This window comes from Pleurodeles waltl, chromosome 2_2, assembly GCF_031143425.1.
Source record: "Pleurodeles waltl isolate 20211129_DDA chromosome 2_2, aPleWal1.hap1.20221129, whole genome shotgun sequence".
NCBI classification, from domain to species: Eukaryota; Metazoa; Chordata; class Amphibia; order Caudata; family Salamandridae; genus Pleurodeles; species Pleurodeles waltl.
In genome coordinates this window covers 1,194,080,719-1,194,103,089 of record NC_090439.1, presented here as the reverse complement: position 1 = coordinate 1,194,103,089, position 22,371 = coordinate 1,194,080,719, and the positions used below count along the sequence as shown (strand labels likewise).

The 22,371-nt window shown below is 48.3% G+C and overlaps 1 protein-coding gene across 1 annotated transcript in view; it reads right to left on the bottom strand.

Annotated features, from left to right (window-relative positions):
- Nucleotides 1-22,371, bottom strand: part of LOC138279298 (vomeronasal type-2 receptor 26-like) — a 147,856-nt gene that overhangs the window by 80,474 nt on the left and 45,011 nt on the right. Inside the window, exon 2 of the mRNA XM_069219394.1 lies at nt 15,287-16,117. Within this exon, the coding sequence (XP_069075495.1) occupies nt 15,287-16,117 (831 nt within the window). The remainder of the gene's footprint in view (nt 1-15,286; nt 16,118-22,371) is intronic.

Here is a 22,371-nt window from a genome sequence, read left to right as displayed (position 1 = left end):
AGCCATAGGATAGCAGCCCACTGCCTTTGAGGGACATCCTGTACAACACAGGCCCTCTCAAGTGCAGCAAACCACTTGTTAATGTCATCCCCCTCCTTATAAGGGGGAACTATCTTGTGCAGATTCCTGGAATCATGCTCTTTTGCAGGATGACTATGGGGAATACTGCTGCTGCCACCATGGGTATCTAAACCCAACTTCTGTCTTTCCTTTTCTAGTTCAAAAGACTGTCTATCCAAATCCAGCTGTTGCTTTTTAAGCTTCAGTCTGGTTTGTTCCACCCTCAACTTATTGAGTTCCCTCTCTAAAATTCTGTCATCAGGGTTGGTGGGAGGGACATTCCTAGATACAGAGGTATGATGGGAATGAACAGAAGGAGACCTGTCCCTTACAGAAGCCACCCTAACAGCTTGGCTAACAGAAACATCACTACCAGTATGGTGAGAATAAATGCTTTTGCTATGATGTGAGACAACACTATTTGTATGGTGTGGCTCATCATCATTACCAACTATGCTAGACTGTCTAGTAATGGGCAGGCTAGGAAGTTTCTTTCCTGAATCTTTTCCTGGGGGAGTCCCTGAATCAGATTGGGAACTATTAGGTACTTTTTCAACAGATGGGGCACTTATAGCCTCATCTTGTTCTCTTAGCATGTTAAGTAACAGTTCCAAGGAAGGATTCTTCCCTACACTCAAACCTCTCTCTACACAGAGACTCCTTGCTCCTTTCCAGCTAAGGTGGTCATATGCAAGTTTGGACAGATCAACATTTTGGCCTGTGCCAGACATTTTTAGAGAGAGTTAAACTGATAGAAAAAGAGAAAAAAGTTTTCAGAACTTTTTAGAAAGACAGAAAAAAACTTTTAAAATTTTTAAGAACTTTTTGAAAGTTTAGAAGTACTTTTCAGCACTTGGAAAAGAGTGAAAAGAGGAAATGCAAAACTTTTTGGCTATGTGTATATACACTGACCTTGTTTTGTATATTTTTCTCTTATGAAAAGTACAATGACAAGAGTGGTAAGTAGTCTCAAAGCACTTATCCCACCACTGCACAACCAATGTAGGAGGCTGGACTGGCTTGTAGTGAGTACCAAGGGGTACTTGCACCTTGCACCAGGCCCAGTTATCCCTTATTAGTGTATATGGGTGTCTAGCAGCTTAGGCTGATAGATAATGGTAGCTTAGCAGAGCAGCTTAGGCTGAACTAGAGACGTGTGAAGCTACTACAGTACCACCAAGTGTCATATGCACAATATCATAAGAAAACACAATACACAGTTATACTAAAAATAAAGGTACTTTATTTTTATGACAATATGCCAAAGTATCTTAGAGTGTACCCTCAGTGAGAGGATAGGAAATATACACAAGATATATATACACAATAGCAAAAATATGCAGTATAGTCTTAAAAAACAGTGCAAACAATGTATAGTTACAATAGGATGCAATGGGGAAACATAGGGATAGGGGCAACACAAACCATATACTCCAAAAGTGGAATGCGAACCACGAATGGACCCCAAACCTATGTGACCTTGTAGAGGGTCGCTGGGACTATTAGAAAATAGTGAGAGTTAGAAAAATAACCCTCCCCAAGACCCTGAAAAGTGAGTGCAAAGTGCACTAAAGTTCCCCTAAGGACAAAGAAGTCGTGTTAGAGGAATAATGCAGGAAAGACACAAACCAACAATGCAACAATGCTGGATTTCCAATCTGGGGTACCAGTGGAACAAGGGGACCAAGTCCAAAAGTCACAAGCAAGTCGGAGATGGGCAGATGCCCAGGAAATGCCAGCTGCGGGTGCAAAGAAGCTTCTACTGGAGAGAAGAAGCTGCAGTTTCTGCAAGAACGCAAAGGGCTAGAGACTTCCCCTTTTGAGGACGCATCCTTCTCGCCTTGTAGAGTCGTGCAGATGTGTTTTCCCGCCGAAAGAACGCCAACAAGCATTGGTAGCTGCAAATCGTGTGGTTAAAGTTTTTGGATGCTGCTGTGGTCCAGGAGGGACCAGGAGGTCGCAAGTTAGACCAGGAGAGAGAGGGGACGTCGAGCAAGGCAAGGAGCCCTCTCAGCAGCAGGTAGCACCCGGAAAAGTGCCAAAAACAGGTACTACAAGGATGCGTGAAACGGTGCTCACCCGAAGTTACACAAAGGAGTCCCACGTCGCCGGAGACCAACTTAGAAAGTCGTGCAATGCAGGTTAGAGTGCCGTGGACCCAGGCTTGGCTGTGCACAAAGGATTTGCGCCGGAAGTGCACAGGGGCCGGAGTAGCGGCAAAAGTCACGGTTCCCAGCAATGCAGTCTAGCGAGGTGAGGCAAGGACTTACCTCCACCAAACTTGGACTGAAGAGTCACTGGACTGTGGGAGTCACTTGGACAGAGTTGCTGGATTCGAGGGACCTCGCTCGTCGTGCTGAGAGGAGATCCAAGGGACCGGTAATGCAGCTTTTTGGTGCCTGCGGTTGCAGGGGGAAGATTCCGTCGACCCACGGGAGATTTCTTCGGAGCTTCTAGTGCAGAGAGGAGGCAGACTACCCCCACAGCATGCACCACCAGGAAAACAGTCGAGAAGGCGGCAGGATCAGCGTTACAGAGTTGCAGTAGTCGTCTTTGCTACTATGTTGCAGTTTTGCAGGCTTCCAGCGCGGTTAGCAGTCGATTCCTTGGTAGAAGGTGAAGAGAGAGATGCAGAGGAACTCGGCTGAGCTCCTGCATTCGTTATCTAAAGTTTCCCTAGAGACAGAGACCCTAAATAGCCAGAAAAGAGGGTTTGGCTACCTAGGAGAGAGGATAGGCTACTAACACCTGAAGGAGCCTATCAGAAGGAGTCTCTGACGTCACCTGGTGGCACTGGCCACTCAGAGCAGTCCAGTGTGCCAGCAGAACCTCTGTTTCCAAGATGGCAGAGGTCTGGAGCACACTGGAGGAGCTCTGGACACCTCCCAGGGGAGGTGCAGGTCAGGGGAGTGGTCACTCCCCTTTCCTTTGTCCAGTTTCGCGCCAGAGCAGAGCTAAGGGGTCCCCTGAACCGGTGTAGACTGGCTTATGCAGAATTGGGCACATCTGTGCCCAAGAAAGCATTTCCAGAGGCTGGGGGAGGCTACTCCTCCCCTGCCTTCACACCATTTTCCAAAGGGAGAGGGTGTAACACCCTCTCTCAGAGGAAGTCCTTTGTTCTGCCATCCTGGGCCAGGCCTGGCTGGACCCCAGGAGGGCAGATGCCTGTCTGAGGGGTTGGCAGCAGCTGCAGTGAAACCCCAGGAAGGGCAGTTTGGCAGTACCAGGGTCTGTGCTACAGACCACTGGGATCATGGGATTGTGCCAACTATGCCAGGATGGTATAGAGGGGGCAATTCCATGATCATAGACATGTTACATGGCCATATTCGGAGTTACCATTGTGAAGCTACATATAGGTAGTGACCTATATGTAGTGCACGCGTGTAATGGTGTCCCCGCACTCACAAAGTCCGGGGAATTGGCCCTGAACAATGTGGGGGCACCTTGGCTAGTGCCAGGGTGCCCTCACACTAAGTAACTTTGCACCTAACCTTTACCAGGTAAAGGTTAGACATATAGGTGACTTATAAGTTACTTAAGTGCAGTGTAAAATGGCTGTGAAATAACGTGGACGTTATTTCACTCAGGCTGCAGTGGCAGGCCTGTGTAAGAATTGTCAGAGCTCCCTATGGGTGGCAAAAGAAATGCTGCAGCCCGTAGGGATCTCCTGGAACCCCAATACCCTGGGTACCTCAGTACCATATACTAGGGAATTCTAAGGGTGTTCCAGTAAGCCAATGTAAATTGGTAAAAATAGTCACTAGCCTGTTAGTGACAATTTGGAAAGAAATGAGAGAGCATAACCACTGAGGTTCTGATTAGCAGAGCCTCAGTGAGACAGTTAGTCACTACACAGGTAACACATTCAGGCACACTTATGAGCACTGGGGCCCTGGTTAACAGGGTCCCAGTGACACACACAACTAAAACAACATATATACAGTGAAAAATGGGGGTAACATGCCAGGCAAGATGGTACTTTCCTACACCTATATGTCTAACTTTCACTTGCTGAAGGTTAGGTGCAAAGTTGATAGGTGTGAGGGAACCCTTGCACTAGCAAAAGTGCCCCCACATAGTTCAGGGCCATTTCCCCAGACTTTGTGAGTGTGGGGACGCCAGTACACGCGTGCACTACATATAGGTCAATACCTATATGTAGCTTCACAATGGTAACTCCGAAAATGGCCATGTAACATGTCTAGGATCATGGAATTGTCCCTCCCATTCCAAATCTGGTATTGGGGAGCCAATTCCATGCATCCCGGGGGCTCTACTATGGACCCCCGGTACGGCCAAACCAGCTCTCTGGGGTTTTCTCTGCAGCTACCGCTGCTGCCACCCCACAGACAGGGTTCTGCCCTCCTGGGTTCTGGGCAGCCCAGTCCCAGGAAGGTGAAACAAAGAATTTCCTCTGAGAGCAGGGTGTTACACCACTCTCTTTGGAAATAGGTGTTAAAGGCTATGGAGGGGTAGCCTCTCCCAGCCTCTGAAAATGCTTTGAAGGGCACAGATGGTGACCTTCTTGCATAAGCCAGTCTACACCGGTTTAAGGAACCCCAGTCCCTGCTCTGGTGCGAAACTGGACAAAGACAAGGGGAGTAACCACTCCCCTGTCCATCACCACCCCAGGGGTGGTACCCAGAGCTCCTCCAGTGTGTCTCAGACCTCTGTCATCTTGTTTTCAGAGGTGTGGGGGTACTCTGGAGGCCTCTGAGTGGCCAGTGCCAGCAGGTCAATCAATCAGTCAATCAAACAAAGTTCTTAAGAGCACTACTCACCCGGTATGGTCTCAAGGCGGTGGGAGGGGAGGGTTACTGCTCGAAAAGCCATGTTCTGAGGTGCTTTCTGAAAGTTAGGGGGTCCTGGGTCTTGCATAGGTTGGTGGGGACAGAGTTCCAGGTTTTGGTGGCGAGGTTGGGAGAAGGATCTGCCGCCGGAGGTGGAGCATTGGGTGCGGGTACTGTAGCGCAGACAAGGTCGGCGTAGCACAGCTGTCGAGTTGGTTTGTGGAAGTTGATTTGTTTGTTGAGGTAGGCCAATCTGGTGTCATGAAGGGCTTTGTGAGCGTGGACAAGGATTTTTAAAATGATCCGTTTGTTGATGGGCAGCCAGTGTAGGGATATGAGGTGGGCGGAGATGTGTTCATGGCGAGGGAGGATGAGGATGAGACGTGCGGCTGCTTTCTGGATTCTCTGGAGTTTTCTCTGAAGCTTGGCTGTGGTCGCTGCGTAGAGGGTGTTGCCATAGTCCAGTCTGCTGCTTATGAGGGCGTGGGTGACCGTTCTTCTTGTTTCTAAAGGAATCCATTTGAAAGTCTTTCGTAGCATGCAAAGGGTGTTGAAGCAGGAGGATGATATGGTGTTGATTTGCTGAGTCATGGTGAGAGGTGAGTCCAGTATGATGCCAAGATTGCGTGCGTGGGTGGTGGGTGTTGGGGGAGGTCCAAAGGTGGTGGGCCAGCAGGAGCCGTTCCATGCTGTCTTGTTGGGACCGAAGATGATGATCTCAGTTTTTTATGAGTTCAATTTGAGGTGGCTTGGTGTCATCCAGTTAGCCATGGTGAGGAGTCCGGCATGTAGGTTATTCTTGGCAGTAGATGAGTTCCATGTGAGGGAGATGATGAGCTGGGTGTCATCAGCGTATGAAATGATGGTGAGGCCGAGGGGGCAGATGATGTTGGCGAGAGGAGCCATGTAGATATTCTAAAGGGTGGGGCACAGGGAGGATCCTTGGGGGACCCCACAGATGGTCTTGGTGGCTGTAGACCTGAAAGGAGGGAGGCAAATTCTTTGGGTTCTTTCGGAGAGGAAGGAGGTGAGCCAGTCCAGGGCTTTATGGCGAATTCTGGCGTCAAAGAGGAGTGTGTGGAGGGTTTGGTGGCATACTGTGTCAAAAGCTGCGAAGAGTTCTAGGAGGATGAGGGCGATGGCTTCGCCCTTGTCCAATCTGGTCCTGATGTCATCTGTACAGGCGATGAGGGCGGTCTCAGTGCTGTGGTTTTTGCGGAATCCAGACTGGGAGAAGTCAAGTATGTTGTTGTCTTCTATGAAGTGAGACAGTTGTATGTTTACTATCTTCTCTATGACCTTTGCGGGGAAGAGGAGTAGAGAGATGGGTCAGTAGTTTGTGAGGTCTTCAGGGTCTGCTTTGGGTTTTTTGAGAAGAGCATTGAGTTCGGCGTGTCCCCAGATATCTTGGAAGGTTGTGGTCCAGAAGGAACTGTTGATGACAGCCCGGAGCTGGGGAGCGATGATCTGGCTGGTCTTGTTGAAGATGTGGTGGGGGCAAGGGTCTGTTGGGGAGCCTGAGTGGATGGAGCTCATGGCTTTGACAATTTCTTCAGCATTGGTGGGAGTCCAGGTGTTCAGTAGGTTGGTGTGGCAGGGTGTTGTGGTGTTGGTTGTGTCGGTGGTGGTGATGGTGGGTGATGACGATGCGAAGTTGTCATGTTTGTCTGCGATCTTGCGGTGGAAGTAGTTGGAGAGGGAGTTGCAGAGGTCTTGGGAGTGTGGAGGTTCAATGGTGCAGGATTTGGGTTTGGTGAGTTCTTTGATGATGGCAAAAAGTTCCTTGCTGTTGTGTGTGTTGTTGTCTATGCGTTCTTTGGAGAAGGATCATTTGGTGGTCCGGATGAGTTGGTGATGTTTGCGCATGGCTGATTTGAGGGTGGAGAAGTTGCTCATTGAGGGTTCTTGGCGCCAGGCTTTCTCACTTTTTCGGCATTCTCGTTTGGAAGACTGAAGTTCTGTGGTGAACCAGGGGGCTGTCTTGATGGTGCGGGTGCTGTTGTTTATTTTGAATGGGGCGAGGGAGTCTGCACATGTTTCTAGCCATTGTGTGAGGTTGAGGGCGGCGGCATTGGGGTCGTTGGTACTGGGAGGTGTGGCCTGTGCAATGTTGGAGATCAGCTGTTCTTTGAAGATCGTGTTCTACTTGCGGTAGGGGGTAAGATGTTGGTGGTGGGTGGGGCGTTTTAGGAAGGAGAAATGGATGCAGTGGTGGTCAGTCCAGTGGAGTTCGGTGGTGTGAGTGAAGTCGATGTGGCTGCTGGAGGTGAAGATGGCATCTAGCGTGTGTCCGGCTGAGTGGGTGGGTGAGGTGACCAGTTACTTGAGGCCGAGGTTTGCGAGGTTGTCGAGCAGGGCCGTGGAGTTGCAGTCATGGGTACTTTCCAGGTGAAAGTTAAGGTCACCAAGGAGTAGGTAGTCTGTGGAGGTGAGGGCCTGGGAAATGATAGTGTCGGCGATGGTGTCACAGAATGGGGGGCCGGGTCCTGGTGGTCTGTAGATGAGGGTTCCTCTTACGGGGGTGTTGGCGTTGATGTGTACCTGAAAGTGTAGGTGCTCTGCGTTGTCTAGGGTGGTGTTGGTGTTGGTGGAAATCTTGATGGAATTTGTGTGTATTATGTTGATTCCTCCTCCTGGTTTGTTGTTGTGGTCTCTACAGGTGATTTTCTATCCTTCTGGGATGGCTATGGCGATGTCAGGTTCTGATGAGGAGTTCATTCATGTTTTAGTGAGGAAGGCGATGTCGGGAGAGTTTGTGGTGAGATGGTCCCAAAGCTCGATGGCATGCTTGTGGACGGAGCAGGTGTTAAGGAAGATGCAGTTGAGGTGAAGTGGGGGTTTGGTGCTGTTGTGGTGCTTGTTGGTGTTGGTGTGAGTGCTAGAGAAGTGGCATGAGTGGCATGTGAAAGGTCCGTGTGTGTGTCTGGGGTTGGCCTGGGTTCAGGTGGTGTGCTGGCTGGGGTTTGAGAGCAAGGAGCTCTGTGGAGGAGTAGTGGCGCTTGGGGGGGCCGGAGAAGTGTGGACCAAGGGGACGAGTGCTGGGCACGGTCCAGGTGCGGACAGGCGCAGACGGGCGCAGACGGGCTTGCCTCTGGCGTGCCAGCGGCGCGGCTGCACAGCGGCCAGCATTAAGAAGGGGAGGTGGGAGGAAGTAGCTGCTGGAAGGAGGGAGGCAGGAGGCGGGAGGGAGTGGCCAATGGGGGTGTAAGGGGGGCGGGGCGCAGGGGATGCAGCGGCAGGTCAGAAAAAACCGGCAAGAGCCGGCAAAGAAAAACAGGCACAATCAGAGCAATACAAAACGGAGCAGAAAATGGGCACAAGTCCAAAACAGTGTGTAAAACGAAAAATAAATTGCAAGAAACGAAATGCGATATACAAAAAATTAAATACACAATACAAAGCACACTAGATACGTCTACCTCTAGGCACCAGGGATGAGGCGCAGGCGGGTGCCTGTGGGTGGTGGAGGGCCTCGAACTTCTATTTGCAGCAACGGCGGGGTCAGGGGCATGGAGGCAGGCTGGTGGAGCCAAGTGTACTCCTGGCCCAAAGCAGGTCAGAGGGTCACACTAGGTATCGCGCAATGGCCGGCATTAAGAAGGGGAAGTGGAAGGGAGGAGCAGCAGGGAGGCGGGAGGGAGTGGCCAATGGGGGCGTGAGGGAGCAGGGCCGCAGGGGACGCAGCAGCAGGGTCAGAACAAACCAGCAAGAGCTGGCAAAGAAAAACAAGCACAATCAGAGCAATACGAAACAGAGCAGAAAATGGGCACAGGTAAAGTCCAAAACAGTGTGTAAAACGAAAAACAAATTGCAAGAAACGAAATACGATATACAAAAAATGAAATACACGGTACAAAGCACACTAGATACGCCTACCACTAGGCACCAGGGATGAGGTGCAGGCGAGTGCCTGCGGGTGGTGGAGGGCCTCGAACTTCTATTTACAGCAACTGCGGGGTCAGGGGCACGAAGGCAGGCTGGTGGAGCTGAGTGTACTCCTGGCCCAAGCAGGTGATGTCAGAGACCCCTCCTGATAGGTTCATACCTGACTAGGTGGCCAATCCTCCTCTGAGGGCTATTTAGGGTCTCTCCTGTGGGCTTCTCTTCAGATTGCAACTTGCAAGAATCCTGCAGGACTCCTCTGCACTTCTCTGTTCGACTTCTGCCAAGGATCGACCGCTGACTGCTCCAGGACGCCTGCAAAACTGCAACAAAGAAGCCAGAAGACTACCAGCGACATTGTAGCGCCTAATCCTGCCGGCTTTCTCGACTGTTTCCTTGTGGTGCATGCTCTGGGGGCTGCCTGCCTTCACCCTGCACTGGAAGTCACAATGAAATCTCCCATGGGTCGATGGAATCTTCCCCCTGCTTCAGCAGGCACCAAACTTCGCTTCACCGGTACTCTGGGTCCCATCTCATCCTGACGAGCATGGCCCCTGGAACACAGCTGGTGGACCCAAGTGACCCAGGTTGCCCAGAGGTCCAACTGTCCGAATTTGGAGGAGGTAAGTCCTTGCCTTCCCTCCCCAGACAGTAATCCTGTGTACAGTGTGATCTGCAGCTACAAGGGCATCTGTGCACATTTCCAAGAACTCCTGCATGCACAGCCGAGCCTAGGTCTCCAGCACACAGTCCTGCGATGCTCAGCTCCCTGAGTTGACCTTCTGTGTCGTGGGACCTCTCTTTGCAGTATTGAGACGACCACCATGTTCAGTCTTCTTCCACCCGTGTTCAAGGACTTCTGCGGGTGCTTCCTTCCTTCCAGTGGGCTCTCTACGTTGCTGAGCGTCCCTCTGTCTTCTCTTCTGAGTGGCGACATCCTGGTCCTTCCTGGGCCCGGGCAGAATCCTTTTTCTCCAATTGTGACTATTGCAGGTAGCAAGGCTTGTTTGCAGTATTTTGCTAAGGAAACAACTCTGCTTCCTCCAGCACTCCGTGGGACATCTTCTGCATGGAGGAGAAGTTCCTAGCACCTTTCGTTGTTGCAGAATCTTCAGCTTCTTCCAACCTAAAGCAGCCATTTTGCACCATCATCCAGAGTTTAGTGGGCTCCTGCCCCCCTGGACACTTTAGCTACTCTTGGACTTGGTCCCTTCCTTTACAGGTCTTCAGGTCCAGGAATCCATCTTCAGTGCTTTGCAGTCTGTTGTGGTCCTTGCAAAATCCTTTATCACGACTTTAGTGTGTTTTGGGGGAAATAGCAGTACTTTATTCCTACTTTTCTGGGTCCTGGGGTGGGTTCTCCTTTACACCCTTAGTGTTTTCTCATGCTCCCAGTGATCCTCTACACACTACACTAGCCTAGAGGTGCATTTGTGGTTCGCATTCCACTTTCTTAGTATATGGTTTGTGTTGCCCCTAGGCCTATTGCATCCTATTGTGTTTTACAGTGTATGCACTACTTTCTGACTGTTTTACTTACCTGATTTAGTTAGTTGTGTATATTGTGTGTATGTTACTTACCTCATAAGGGAGTATATCCTCTGAGATATTTTTGGCACATTGTCAAAAATATAGTATGATATAGTACCTATATGATATAACAGGTATTGTATGAGCTTTGCATGTCTCCTAGTTCAGCCTTGTCTGCTTTGCTATAGCTACCTCTATCAGCCTAAGCTTCTAGAACACTACTACACTCTACTAATAAGGGATAACTGGACCTGGCATAAGGTGTAGGTACCCTTGGTACCCACTACAAGCCAGGCCAGCCTCCTACACCTTGGCAGTGGCAAAAGTAATCCAAGGGTATTTTGTTGGATAGAGGTCGACAGGATTTGGGTAGCAGCTCAAAACTTGGCATGAGCCTCACTTCAACTCCCAGGGTGCAGGTCACCAATTTACTTTGGGCTCTCTCAAGAAGGGTCTGCGGGTTCCACTTCTTGTGACATAACATGACAATTATTCTGTAGGTTTCATGCGACTGGTTTCACCAGTCAGGGGAGTCTCCTTCAGTTTCTGGCGTCCACTGGAGTCTTTTTTGCTGGGAGAAAGGTGGTTTTGCCACGGCACACATTGAACACACAGCTCCAGTATATGGTCTTCTCAGGGCACGTAACTGGCCTCTCTTTGTTGATGACAGTGTCTTCTTTGTACCTCTTCTAAGATTCAAAGTCAGAACTGAGGTTCTGGTGTCCAGGTAGCCCTTTAAATACTAGTTTAGGGGGTGTTAAGGGTGTGAGGGACAGTGGCAAATAGGCTACTGGTCCCTGCAGTTAGTTCACCCCTGAGGTGACAACTTCCTGTTGGAATACATTACTTTTCTACCCAGAACCCACTAATTCAGGGTTTGCCAAGATGGCAGAACTTTTTCTTGGCTGACAGTCTTCCTAGCCCACCGAAAGGTATGGCTAGCTTCTCAGAGGTGTACACCCCCTGCACAACTATTTTTCCCACCTGTCAGCCTGGACAGGGTGGGAAGGACTTTGTCCTTGAGTGGTGGACAATAGATTATATATAAAGGGTGGTGAAAGCTTTTGAAGATCACCTCCTTGATTACTGTAACCACTAGTCATCCTGCAACCTCCTCCCTGCCCAGGTCTTTTGTCTCCATCCTAGGGGAAGTGCTAGCACAACCAGCAGGAGGTCGTACTTTTGTCTTGGTGTCAAATGGCTCAGGTGAGCCTGCCAAGGTAAGAGAAATCTGGCAACTTGGTGGACTGCCTCTGAGGATGGCACCACGGTACATGCTAGGTAACCCTGGGCACAACAATCATGCTAAGGGTTAAAAAGCACAGTGTTTGACACCAAACAAGGGGAAAATCGGTCAAGCCATTATGGAGCTGGACATTTGGGTTTGCCCGGGTGCCAGTCCATGCTACCCTATGGACTGCCAGTGACTTACAGTAGTATTAACCTTAAAATGCTATCACAGGTCCATATACGCTGGTACCATTTACAAGGCCCTTAGAGGTGTGATAAAGTCTTTGCCAACTGGCATCAGCACTGAGGTCTGATTAGCAGGCCTACGTGCACTTTCAGATTTAAAACGATGACATGAGGAGTCTAAATGGGGGCAAAAGTAGGACAGTATCTGCAAAGAGCCCAGTTTCCTACACCTACTACACTCGCATATCAAAGTGATTCATCCTGCACAGGATCCTGCACTGGTTGAGAAACACACTAGTCTATTGTGAGCCGTGAAACCTGGGGCCAGGGAATAGAGGACGGAAATTACAGATATATCTACGGGGGTTAACTTGAGAACCTTCTCCCACTTCAAAGTGGGCACCAGGTATAAATATTGGACTCTCAGTCCCAACTTTTCAGATCATTTCTGGACTTGTGCTTCCAAAAGGACAGCCTACCTTCTCTGCCACCATGCTGCTCTGCCTGTGATAAAAACTACTCTGTTGTCCGGCTCCCTGATGAAGAAGGACTGAACCTGTACCTTGAACCCAAGACCACCAGAGTGACTTCAAGGGCTAGTTGGCTCACCACCTGTTCTGAGATACAGAGAGACAATAGGATTCTCTGTGCTGGTACAGTTTGATGTATTTTGATGCAGTAGAGCTTCTATTCGACAACTCTGTAATCACTAACCCAGTGTGACACATCGCAACGTTGACAACCAGCCTAGCTTGATACATCTCACCGCAGTGTGACGCATATCGACGCAAGTCCTCTCAGCACCAGTAGTTTCATCAGACTGGATGCAGTGTGACGCAGCCTAATGGCTGCATTGCAGCTCCTAATTGGTGGCTTCATCGGCACCAACACAGCATGACACATCTTAGAACAGGGCCTCACAAAGCAATCTCCCATCGACAGTTCATCAATGCCCACGCCAGTGTGGTCAAATCAAGAACTTTGCATCTCAACCTCCAATATGCAAGGTACATTTAACAGCTGACTGAACTCAATGCTGTTTCCAGCTTCTGTGACTTTTTGACTTGGGCCTGGTCCACCATGACCAAATAACCGCATTTGGTTCTACATGCTTCTAAACTCCAATTTTCTTCAAAACCTTTAAAATTGCATACCTCTGGTTCTATTAATTGGATATTTGCTGATTTGGTCTTATATCATATTTTAATGTTTAATCTATTTTTCTAGATTGGTATTTTTTCTTGTGTCGTGTTTTCACTTTGTTACTCTTTCAAGTGCTAAATAAATACTTTACACATTGCCTCTAAGTTAAGCCTGACAGCTTTGTGCCGAGGTAGCAGAGGGTTAAGCACAGGTTAATTTGGGAGTTCTTTGTGTTTCGCCCCGACAAGAATTGTTGTTGTTACTTGAGTAGGGTTTCACCCCCTCAACTAATAACACAATTTCTCACAGAAATGAAGGGAGAACAAGGTTTTAATATCAGTGACTCCTTTTTCAGTGTGAGTCTGTTCATCTGCTCTCACAAAAGCCACAAAATCCACATATCTTCTGTTGCTGAATGACCATAACTATCACAGGTTTTTCGTTAACTTGTGTACAGCAGAGCTTCCGCTGGAGGGTAATTTAGGATATTCAACATATATTTTTCACTTAAGACACATTTGTATACTTTTTCAGTTTGGGATCTAGGAACCGCAGCATGTTTTAGATGCTTCACCTTAACTGATTGCCTATCAAAACCACTGTTGTCTTGCAGAAGAGGCACCTTCATATGCTGTTACTGCTCAGCGGAAGGAAAGCCTTTGTATGTTATTATTGTCCCATGCAGGAGGTACCCATGCATTGTTAGTATCCCATATAGGAGATATATGACCATTCTGTTGTTGATATTGATAAAAGTGTGTCAATGTATGCCATGATATGTGAGCATAGCAATGAACTTGCATCAGTATTGTTGATTCGACCCAATGTGACCTCCTCATCAACCCCTAATCAGAAATACATGGTCAGGCAAGCTCTGGAATTTAGGTCTGAACCCACTGATTGACAGATCACAGGTGGGGTGGCACATAGCCTGTAGACAAACACACAAACAGGAAAAATCCAGATCAATCCCTCAGCTAGCCAGCCACACCACAATACTCGTAGGAGATTGGCCCCCTATAAAATACATTTGGCCAGAGGTGTGCACATTCCCAAAACACCATGAATGGTAGATGCCACACGAAGTTAGGAGCACTCAGCCAATCATAACACAACACTCACACAACACACAGTTTTCACATGCTCTCTATGCCGGACATCTGGACATGTTACCTACTGACCCACAATATGTCCGGGCAAGGTTGAGACCCACCTGCTCACTTTATCAGATGGTCAGATTTATGACTTTGGCCCTCATTTTTAACCTTGGCAGTCTTTTTACCGCCAGAGTTAATGTGGCGGTATCACCACCAACAGGCTGGCGGTGTATACCACCACATTCTGAGTGTGGCAGGTTGGTCGCTGCCAACCCACCACATCACCACTCATACCTCCATGGCAGTATGAACCACCGGGCCGGAGATGTTAATCTCTGACCCGGCTGCCCACAGAACACAGTAGCAACACCACGAAAACCATGGCGGTAGGATCTACTGGTGACAGGGAATTCCTTCCCTGTCACCGGTAGACGACTCTCCCACCCACGCCAGCAAGCACCTAACCCCCTGATCCAAACACTCACACTCCCACCCCCTGATGCATTCTCACACCCCCACCCCGATCCATTCTCACACAGCCCCAACCCCGATCCATTCACAAACACCCCCGCCCGATCCATTCTCACACATCCGTATCCCTGATCCATTCACATACACCCCCATACACGTACGCACTTGTAGACACGCACACACTCATACACTCACACTCACAACACCTATACATACAAACGCAGACACACACCCAGAACACAACTGCCCCCACCTCCACAGCCATACACACACAAACTCACACACTCTCACATCACCCCCCAAGAGGCTGGCAGCCTCCTACTGGTGTTGCGGTGCTGGTGGTACCATTGCCAGGACACCACCATCCGCCAGCATGGCTACTGCCAGATTTCCGCCCTGATTGTGGCGGAAATCCAGCAGTACCCATAATATGGCTGGCGAAAGACAGCCAGCACTGGCGGTCTTCTGGCGCTCGTGGCATCGGCGGTACTCAAACAATACAATACCGCCGATGTCATAAGGACCCCCTATATGTTTTAAAGTTGAATTAAAAGGTCAAAGACAAAATGAACTGAGGTATAAATTAAGGGAACAGGATAGCTCCACAAATGTTCACATAATGCTGTAGATAGAATAATAAACTTGACTTAGTATCATTTACTGAGAGAATTCAAAGACTTGGAAACCTGAAATAAATCCCCAAATCATGCAGAATAATAAGAACATAGACAATCCAATGAAATGCAAAAATGTGAGCAAACTAGAAAAGTAAACTCATCACTCTGAAAGAAAAACTACAGAAGAAAAGGCATGAGAGAGCCATCAACACTGATAATCTGTATTTATTGGGGAATGGCTCTGCTGCCTTGAACAGTGCATGGAATAATCCCTCACCTTCCAGGGCTTGAAGTCATGCTGGAGGCCCCATGCTGCAGATCCTGATCTGGACTCAGACACATACATGCCTTGTAAGGTGTGCACCAGTGCATAGACAGCCATGTACACGCTGTAGGTGAATCGAAAACTGAAGGCATTGATGGCGGCCAGGTCATAGAGTCGTAAGGTCTCATTTCCTGAGCACAGAGGTGAAAGTGGTGAATAAAGATGTAACATATCATCTGTAGAGATAATGTTGCATCTGAATATTAAAAGCCAAAGTTCCAGAAGGGCATTGTCATCTGGAAACTTCAATGGATTCACATCATAGAGAAAATCTTGAAATCCTGGAATCTGTCCTTCCTTGATGGAGAAAATCAGGGTTCCATTTAATACACTCAGGTTATCTAATGAGGAACTTGCTGCGGAAAAAGACATGCTCATGGTTCCAATCCAAATTTTATGAGGTAGTTTTTCCCAAGAATGGTACTGGAACTGTAGTGTCATTGATGCGCTTGTGCTGTAGACAATGATGACCTGAGCAGTGCAGTTCTGTATAGCGTCAACAATTTGATCAATCCTTTTAGCGTTACGGGAAGTTGGGTCTGTGGGCAATGTATATGAAAACTCAACGCAGCCTCCACTGTGGGTGATCATTGTTCTTAGGTCTCGCATCGCTCTCTCTCCACTGTCATCCTCCGAGGCCAGGATCCCCACCCAGGTCCATCCAAAGTGTTTTAGCAGCTGAATGATCCCTTCGTACACAGAGAGCTCATTCGGGACAGTCCGGAAGAAGGACGGAAATCTCAGTTTGTCACTGAGGAGAGGATCGAGAGCGCCATAGCTGATCTGCAAACAAGGTAAACTATTATGGAAAGCAATTTTAAAAAACAACATACGATAACCTGCAGCCTGTAAGTGGCCAGATTACATAAAGGGCACTGAGAGGTTTCTAATGCCCCACCAGTGTTAAATTTGCAACATGTGCAGACATATCCAACTAATGAGAGGGGTCATTTAACTGGTCCAATATACACATGCCCAAATGCTACTGACATTTGTGTAAAATACTTATCAACTTTGCAACATCATTGTACTTTTGTGTGTAGTTAAATGTACTCACCATTAACTCACCATGAACTATTAACATTGCCACACTCAGGCAACTCTTCTGGATGAAGCCAAAAAATACTAGATGGCCTCTACTACGTGAGTCTATGAATGAGGAGATAAATCCGACAAATTGCTATACTGGCTGTCAACACACGATTCAGTGTCCTGTGTGGTTCCAAGTGAGGTCACACTGGACGGCGCAGTCCACAGAGAGACTACATCCATTGACTCCATGTTTGCGGGCGCTCTATACTAGGTGTCCTAGGCCTGAGAGGGAATCCACGTGCTCCCTCCTTGAAGACATCCCATTCCTGACTCCTTCCCACTCTGACAGGTACCACGTAGATTGCCCACGAGATGAGGCCATTATTGATAACAATTCAGGCGAGACCCAATGACTTTCCCCTGGAATATTACCAGAAACTTTCAATATTTGAGGAAGCCCTCCAAAAAGGGAAAGTCATCCCACAGTTAGACCTTGTCACGATTGTACTCCTCCAAAAAGAGATAAAACCTCCTGAGAATTGCTCCTCCTACTGTCTCATTTTGCTGATAAATGCTGAATTGAAACTGTCCTCTAAAATACTAGTGAACAGGCTCCTAATGGTCTTAGCACAAGGCAGTAAGGTCCATATTTATGGAAAGTTTGTGCCGCCTTAGTGTCATTTTGTTTTACGCTAAAGCAGCGCTAACTTAACTCCATATTTATATTTTGATACTAGACCCGTCTAGTGTCAAAATATCTGAACTAGCGCCATTTCTAGGACGCACCAACCCACCTTCCGTTATTTTGCGAAAATGATATTGTAGGAGGCCGGCCTGGTGTGTGGTGGGTACCTAAGGTACTTACACTTTATACCAGGCCCAGGTATCCCTTATTAGTGCAGTGTAGGTAGTGTCTATAAGCCAGGCTGTCTAGGGGTAGTGTGGATGAGCAGCCAAGGAGGAGGAGACATGCAAAGCTCATGCAATACCACTGTAGTCACACAGTACTCACACACATGAAAGAATACACCCAGTGTTACAGAAATAAAGGTCATTTATTTTGGTAACATACTATACTCCCTTAGGAGGTAAGTAATATACACAATATATACAATAGTATCCAAAATCAGAAAGGTAAACAGTTAGAAAACAGTGCAAATAGTGAAAATCACAATAGTTAGAAATGGGCCTAGGGGGAGCACAAACCATATACTAAGAATGTGGAATGCGAATGTTGGTTTCCCACCTTGGCAGGTTTAGTGTGTAGAGGGACACTGGGAGTGTCAGAAAACACCAAAGGTAAGTAATAGAACCCACCCAGAGCCCAGGAAAGTAGCAGTAAATCACAGGAACTTTCCTACTACACGGAAGAAAATTAGAAAGAAGATATTGCAAGAACCAGAAGAGACTGCAAGACACCAACAGTGGATTCCTTGGACCTGAAGACCTGTGGAAGAAGGGGACCAAGTCCAAGAAGCACTGAGGAGTCCAGGGAGAACAGGACCACTGCTAACCCGGATGAAGGTGAAAGAGAACAACCACCGGTGAAGAACAACAGTCAGTACTGCACCCAAGAAGACAGATGTGGGTTCCTGGTTGGAGCAGATGATGTCCTATGCTGGATGGATGATTGCAGTCTGGTTTGTATCACTGGATTCCACCAACAAGCATTGGTAAATGCAAAGCTCGCGGGTAGAGGAAAATGGCGTTGCCCAGGACCAGAAAGGACCAGGTTGACGCTACACAGGAGGGGTAGTCAGAGTGGGCTCCCAGCAGTCCAGAGAGCCCAGAGAAGACAAGGCAGCATGGCCAGGAGTCCCACAGGATGGGGACAAAGAAGGTGCAAATGGAGGCTCATGCATCACTATAACAAAGGGTTCCACGCCTCTGGAGAACCTTGCAGGAAGCTGTGCATCACAGGAAGGAGTGCTGGAGGATGGAGCTGTGCTGTGCACAAATAACTTTGTGGAAGGTCATACACAAGCCTTGGCAACTGCAAATCAGACAGTGCATGGGGATACTATCTTGTGTGGGGAGGCAAGCTCTTACCTCCACCAAAGTTGGACAACTGAACGTCAGGACCATCTGGACCACTTCAGTCTACCACCTGTGATGCTGGATCAATGCACTTCATCAGGAGAGGGGACCCAAGCCACCCGCCGTCGATGCAGAGGGTGCCTGCTGGAGCAGGGGAGTGATACCTTCACTCCTAGGGAGATTCCTTCACTCTCTGGTGCAGGCTGAAGACTGGCTGCCCTCTGAGGATCTACAACCAGGAAACATTTGCAGTTTCTGGCCAGAGCTGAAGATACAGTGTTACAGAAGTCATCCTGTAGAGTTCCTGAAGGTCCAGATGCAGTTTCTTTGGTGAGAAGGTGAAGTAAAGGATGCAGATGATTCCTGCTGGAGTCTTGCAATCCGAATCTGAAGAACCACCGAAAGGAGAGACCCTAAATAGCCCTGTAAAGAGGATTAGTTACCTAACCAGGTAAGCACCTGTCATGGGAGATGCTCCAAGAGTTCCCTGTCAACTTGGAAACAGGATAGCAGAACCCAAGGACCCTGGGAGGAGCTCTGAGCACCACCCTTGGAGTTATGGACAGGGGAGTGGTCACTCACCTTTCATTTGTCCAGTTTCACGCCAGAGCAGGGACTGGGGGTCCCTGAACCGGTGCAGACTGTATTATGCAAGGAGGGCACCATCTGTGCCCTTCAAAGCATTTCTAGAGACTCTGGGAGGCTACTCCTCCCATGCCTGTAACACCTATTTCCAAAGGGAGAGGGTGTAACACCCTGCTCTCAGAGGAAATCCTTTGTTTCTGCCTTCTTGTGCTTGAGCTGTACAAGCAGCAGGACAGCAGATTCCTGTCGGTAGGATGGCATCAGCTGCGCTGCCTTCAAAACCTCACAAGGCTGGAATGGCAGTACTGGGGGTCTACTGTGGAGCCCCCAGAGTGCGTGGAATCATGCAACCAATGCTAGAATCAGCATTGGGGTATAATTCCAAGACATTGGACACCTCACATGGCCATATTCAGAGTTATCATTATGTAGCTAGACATAGGTAGTGACCTATGTCTAGTACACATATAAAATGCTGTCCCTGCACTCACGGAGTCTGGGTAAATGGCCCAGGCTGATGTGGGTGCATCTTTGCTAGTGCAGGGGTGCCCTCAAACACAGGTACTCTGCATCTAGTCTTCAGGGCTGGAAGGCCTGACATGTAGGTGACTTATTAGTGACCTGGTGCATTGTACATGGCATGCACCATTTCACATAGGCTGCAATGGCAGTCCTGTAGAAGACTTTGCATGGGCTCCCTATGGGTGTCAAAAGAAATGCTGCAGCCCATAGGGATGCCCTGGAACTCCAATGCCCTGTGTAGGTAGGTACCATATACTAGGGACTTATAAGGGGGCACCAATATGCCAAATGTGGAGTGGAATACTGTGCTAACAGTAACCTACAACCAAATTTACAAGGAGAGAGCATAACTACTGGGGTCCTGATTAGCAGGATCCCAGTAGATACAGTAAAACACACTGACAAACAGTTAAACACACTGACATACAGGCAAAAAGTGGGAGTAACAAGTCTAGAAAAGGGCTACTTTCCTGCAATGTAGATGTTCCCTTACAAAAAATGACAGTAGCCCCCCAGGGCCATATTTACCTCTCAATGCTAAAACAATGAACACTTAGGAAATGGACCAGAAAAATGACCCTAAGGCCGATTAGCATCAACATTTTACGCCTGATCAGACCAGGCATTAAAGTGATGTGAGGCACATTTCTATGCGAAACACCAAGGAGTCCCCCATGGTGTCACCATATTGGGAACATATATGCCCACCCTATCCCCCTGCATCACCACCACCCACACCATAGGAACACTGCAAGTAGAGGGAGGCTCTCCAAGGTATGTTTATGACTGTATCTGTTGTGTGCCACTGTGTGCCTCTTACATGGGGCGCCCTGGCTGGCACTGATTCTGTTGGGGCTGTCCTGGGGACATTGGTCGCCTTTGGTGGGCATTAGGGTTGTAGAAATTTCTTCTGTCTATACTTAACAGGCATACTGGTGCAAAAACAAATGTTGCTAGGCTGACTAGCAGCAGATTTTGTGCCGTTTATCAGTCTAACGTCATTTTGGCCGACTAGCACCATTTTTCCTACATCATCCATCATCGGCTAACGTAATTTTCTATGCTGCTAACCATTCCTTAGCGCCAATGTGCGCCATTTTTAACATTTGACGCATGAATGGCGCTAGGGAATGGCGCTAGCTCGCATTACGTTTTTTCACTCACAACTGTGCTAGCGTAGTTGGGGGCATTTTTCATAAATATCCCCTATACACAGAGGTTGAAGGCGGCATTGCCAGTTCGTCACAGACCTTCAGATGCAATTGTGCTTCATGACTTTGAGTAAGCCTTTGATTCCCTCAATTTGGACTTCCTTCTGAAGGTGACTGAATGCTTCTGATTCAGACTGAGATTTTTAGCCTGTGTCTAAGTACTGTACACCCAACCAAGGGCACAAGTCAGGGTCAAAGGAGTAATGTCTGACCCCTTTTCAATCCAAAGATGTACACGTCAGGGCTTCCCATTTTCACTTCCACTGTTTGCCCTGGCAATAAAGCCGCTGGTGGCGTGGATTCATTGTGAGGCTCAAGTCCAGGGGTTCTATTTGGGAGATGATAGAGATGATTGAATTGCTCTCTGTAGGAGGCTGGACTAGTTTGTAGTGAGTACCAAGGGGTACTTGCACCTTGCACCAGGCCCAGTTATCCCTTATTAGTGTATAGGGTGTCTAGCAGCTGAGGCTGATAGATAATGGTAGCTTAGCAGAGCAGCTTAGGCTGAACTAGGAGACGTGTGAAGCTACTACAGTACCACTTAGTGTCATATGCACAATATCATAAGAAAACACAATACACAGTTATACTAAAAATAAAGGTACTTTATTTTTATGACAATATGCCAAAGTATCTTAGAGTGTACCCTCAGTGAGAGGATAGGAAATATACACAAGATATATATACACAATAGCAAAAATATGCAGTATAGTCTTAGAAAACAGTGCAAACAATGTATAGTTACAATAGGATGCAATGGGGAAACATAGGGATAGGGGCAACACAAACCATATACTCCAAAAGTGGAATGTGAACCACGAATGGACCCCAAACCTATGTGACCTTGTAGAGGGTCGCTGGGACTATTAGAAAATAGTGAGAGTTAGAAAAATAACCCTCCCCAAGACCCTGAAAAGTGAGTGCAAAGTGCACCAAAGTTCCCCTAAGGACAAAATAGTCGTGTTAGAGGGAAAATGCAAGGAAAACACAAATCAGCAATGCAACAACGATGGATTCCTGACTGAGGGTACCTGTGGAACAAGGGGACCAAGTCCAAAAGTCACAAGCAGCTCGGAGATGGGCAGATGCCCAAGAAATGGCAGCGGTTGGTGCAAAGAAGCTCTTACTAGGCTGAAGAACTGTGAATACTGCAGGAACGACAAGGGCTAGAGACTTCCCCTTTGGAGGATGGATCCCCCACGCCATGGAGAGTCGTGCAGAAGTGTTTTCCCGCCGGATGAACTCCAACAAGCCTTGCTACACGCAAATCGTGCGTTTGGCGTTTTTGGACGCTGCTGGGGCCCAGGAGGGACCAGAAGGTCGCAAATTGGACCTGCAGAGAGAGGGGACGTCGAGCAAGACAAAGAGCCCTCACTAAAGCAGGTAGCACCCGGAGAAGTGCCAGAAACAGGCACTACGAGGATGCGTGAAACGGTGCTCGCCGAAGTTGCACAAAGGAGTCCCACGTCGCCGGAGACCAACTTAGAAAGTCGTGCAATGCAGGTTAGAGTGCCGTGGACCCAGGCGTGGCTGTGCACGAAGGATTTCCGCCGGAAGTGCACAGGGGCCGGAGTAGCTTGCAAAGTCGCGGTTCCCAGCAATGCAGCCCAGCGAGGTGAGGCAAGGACTTACCTCCACCAAACTTGGGCT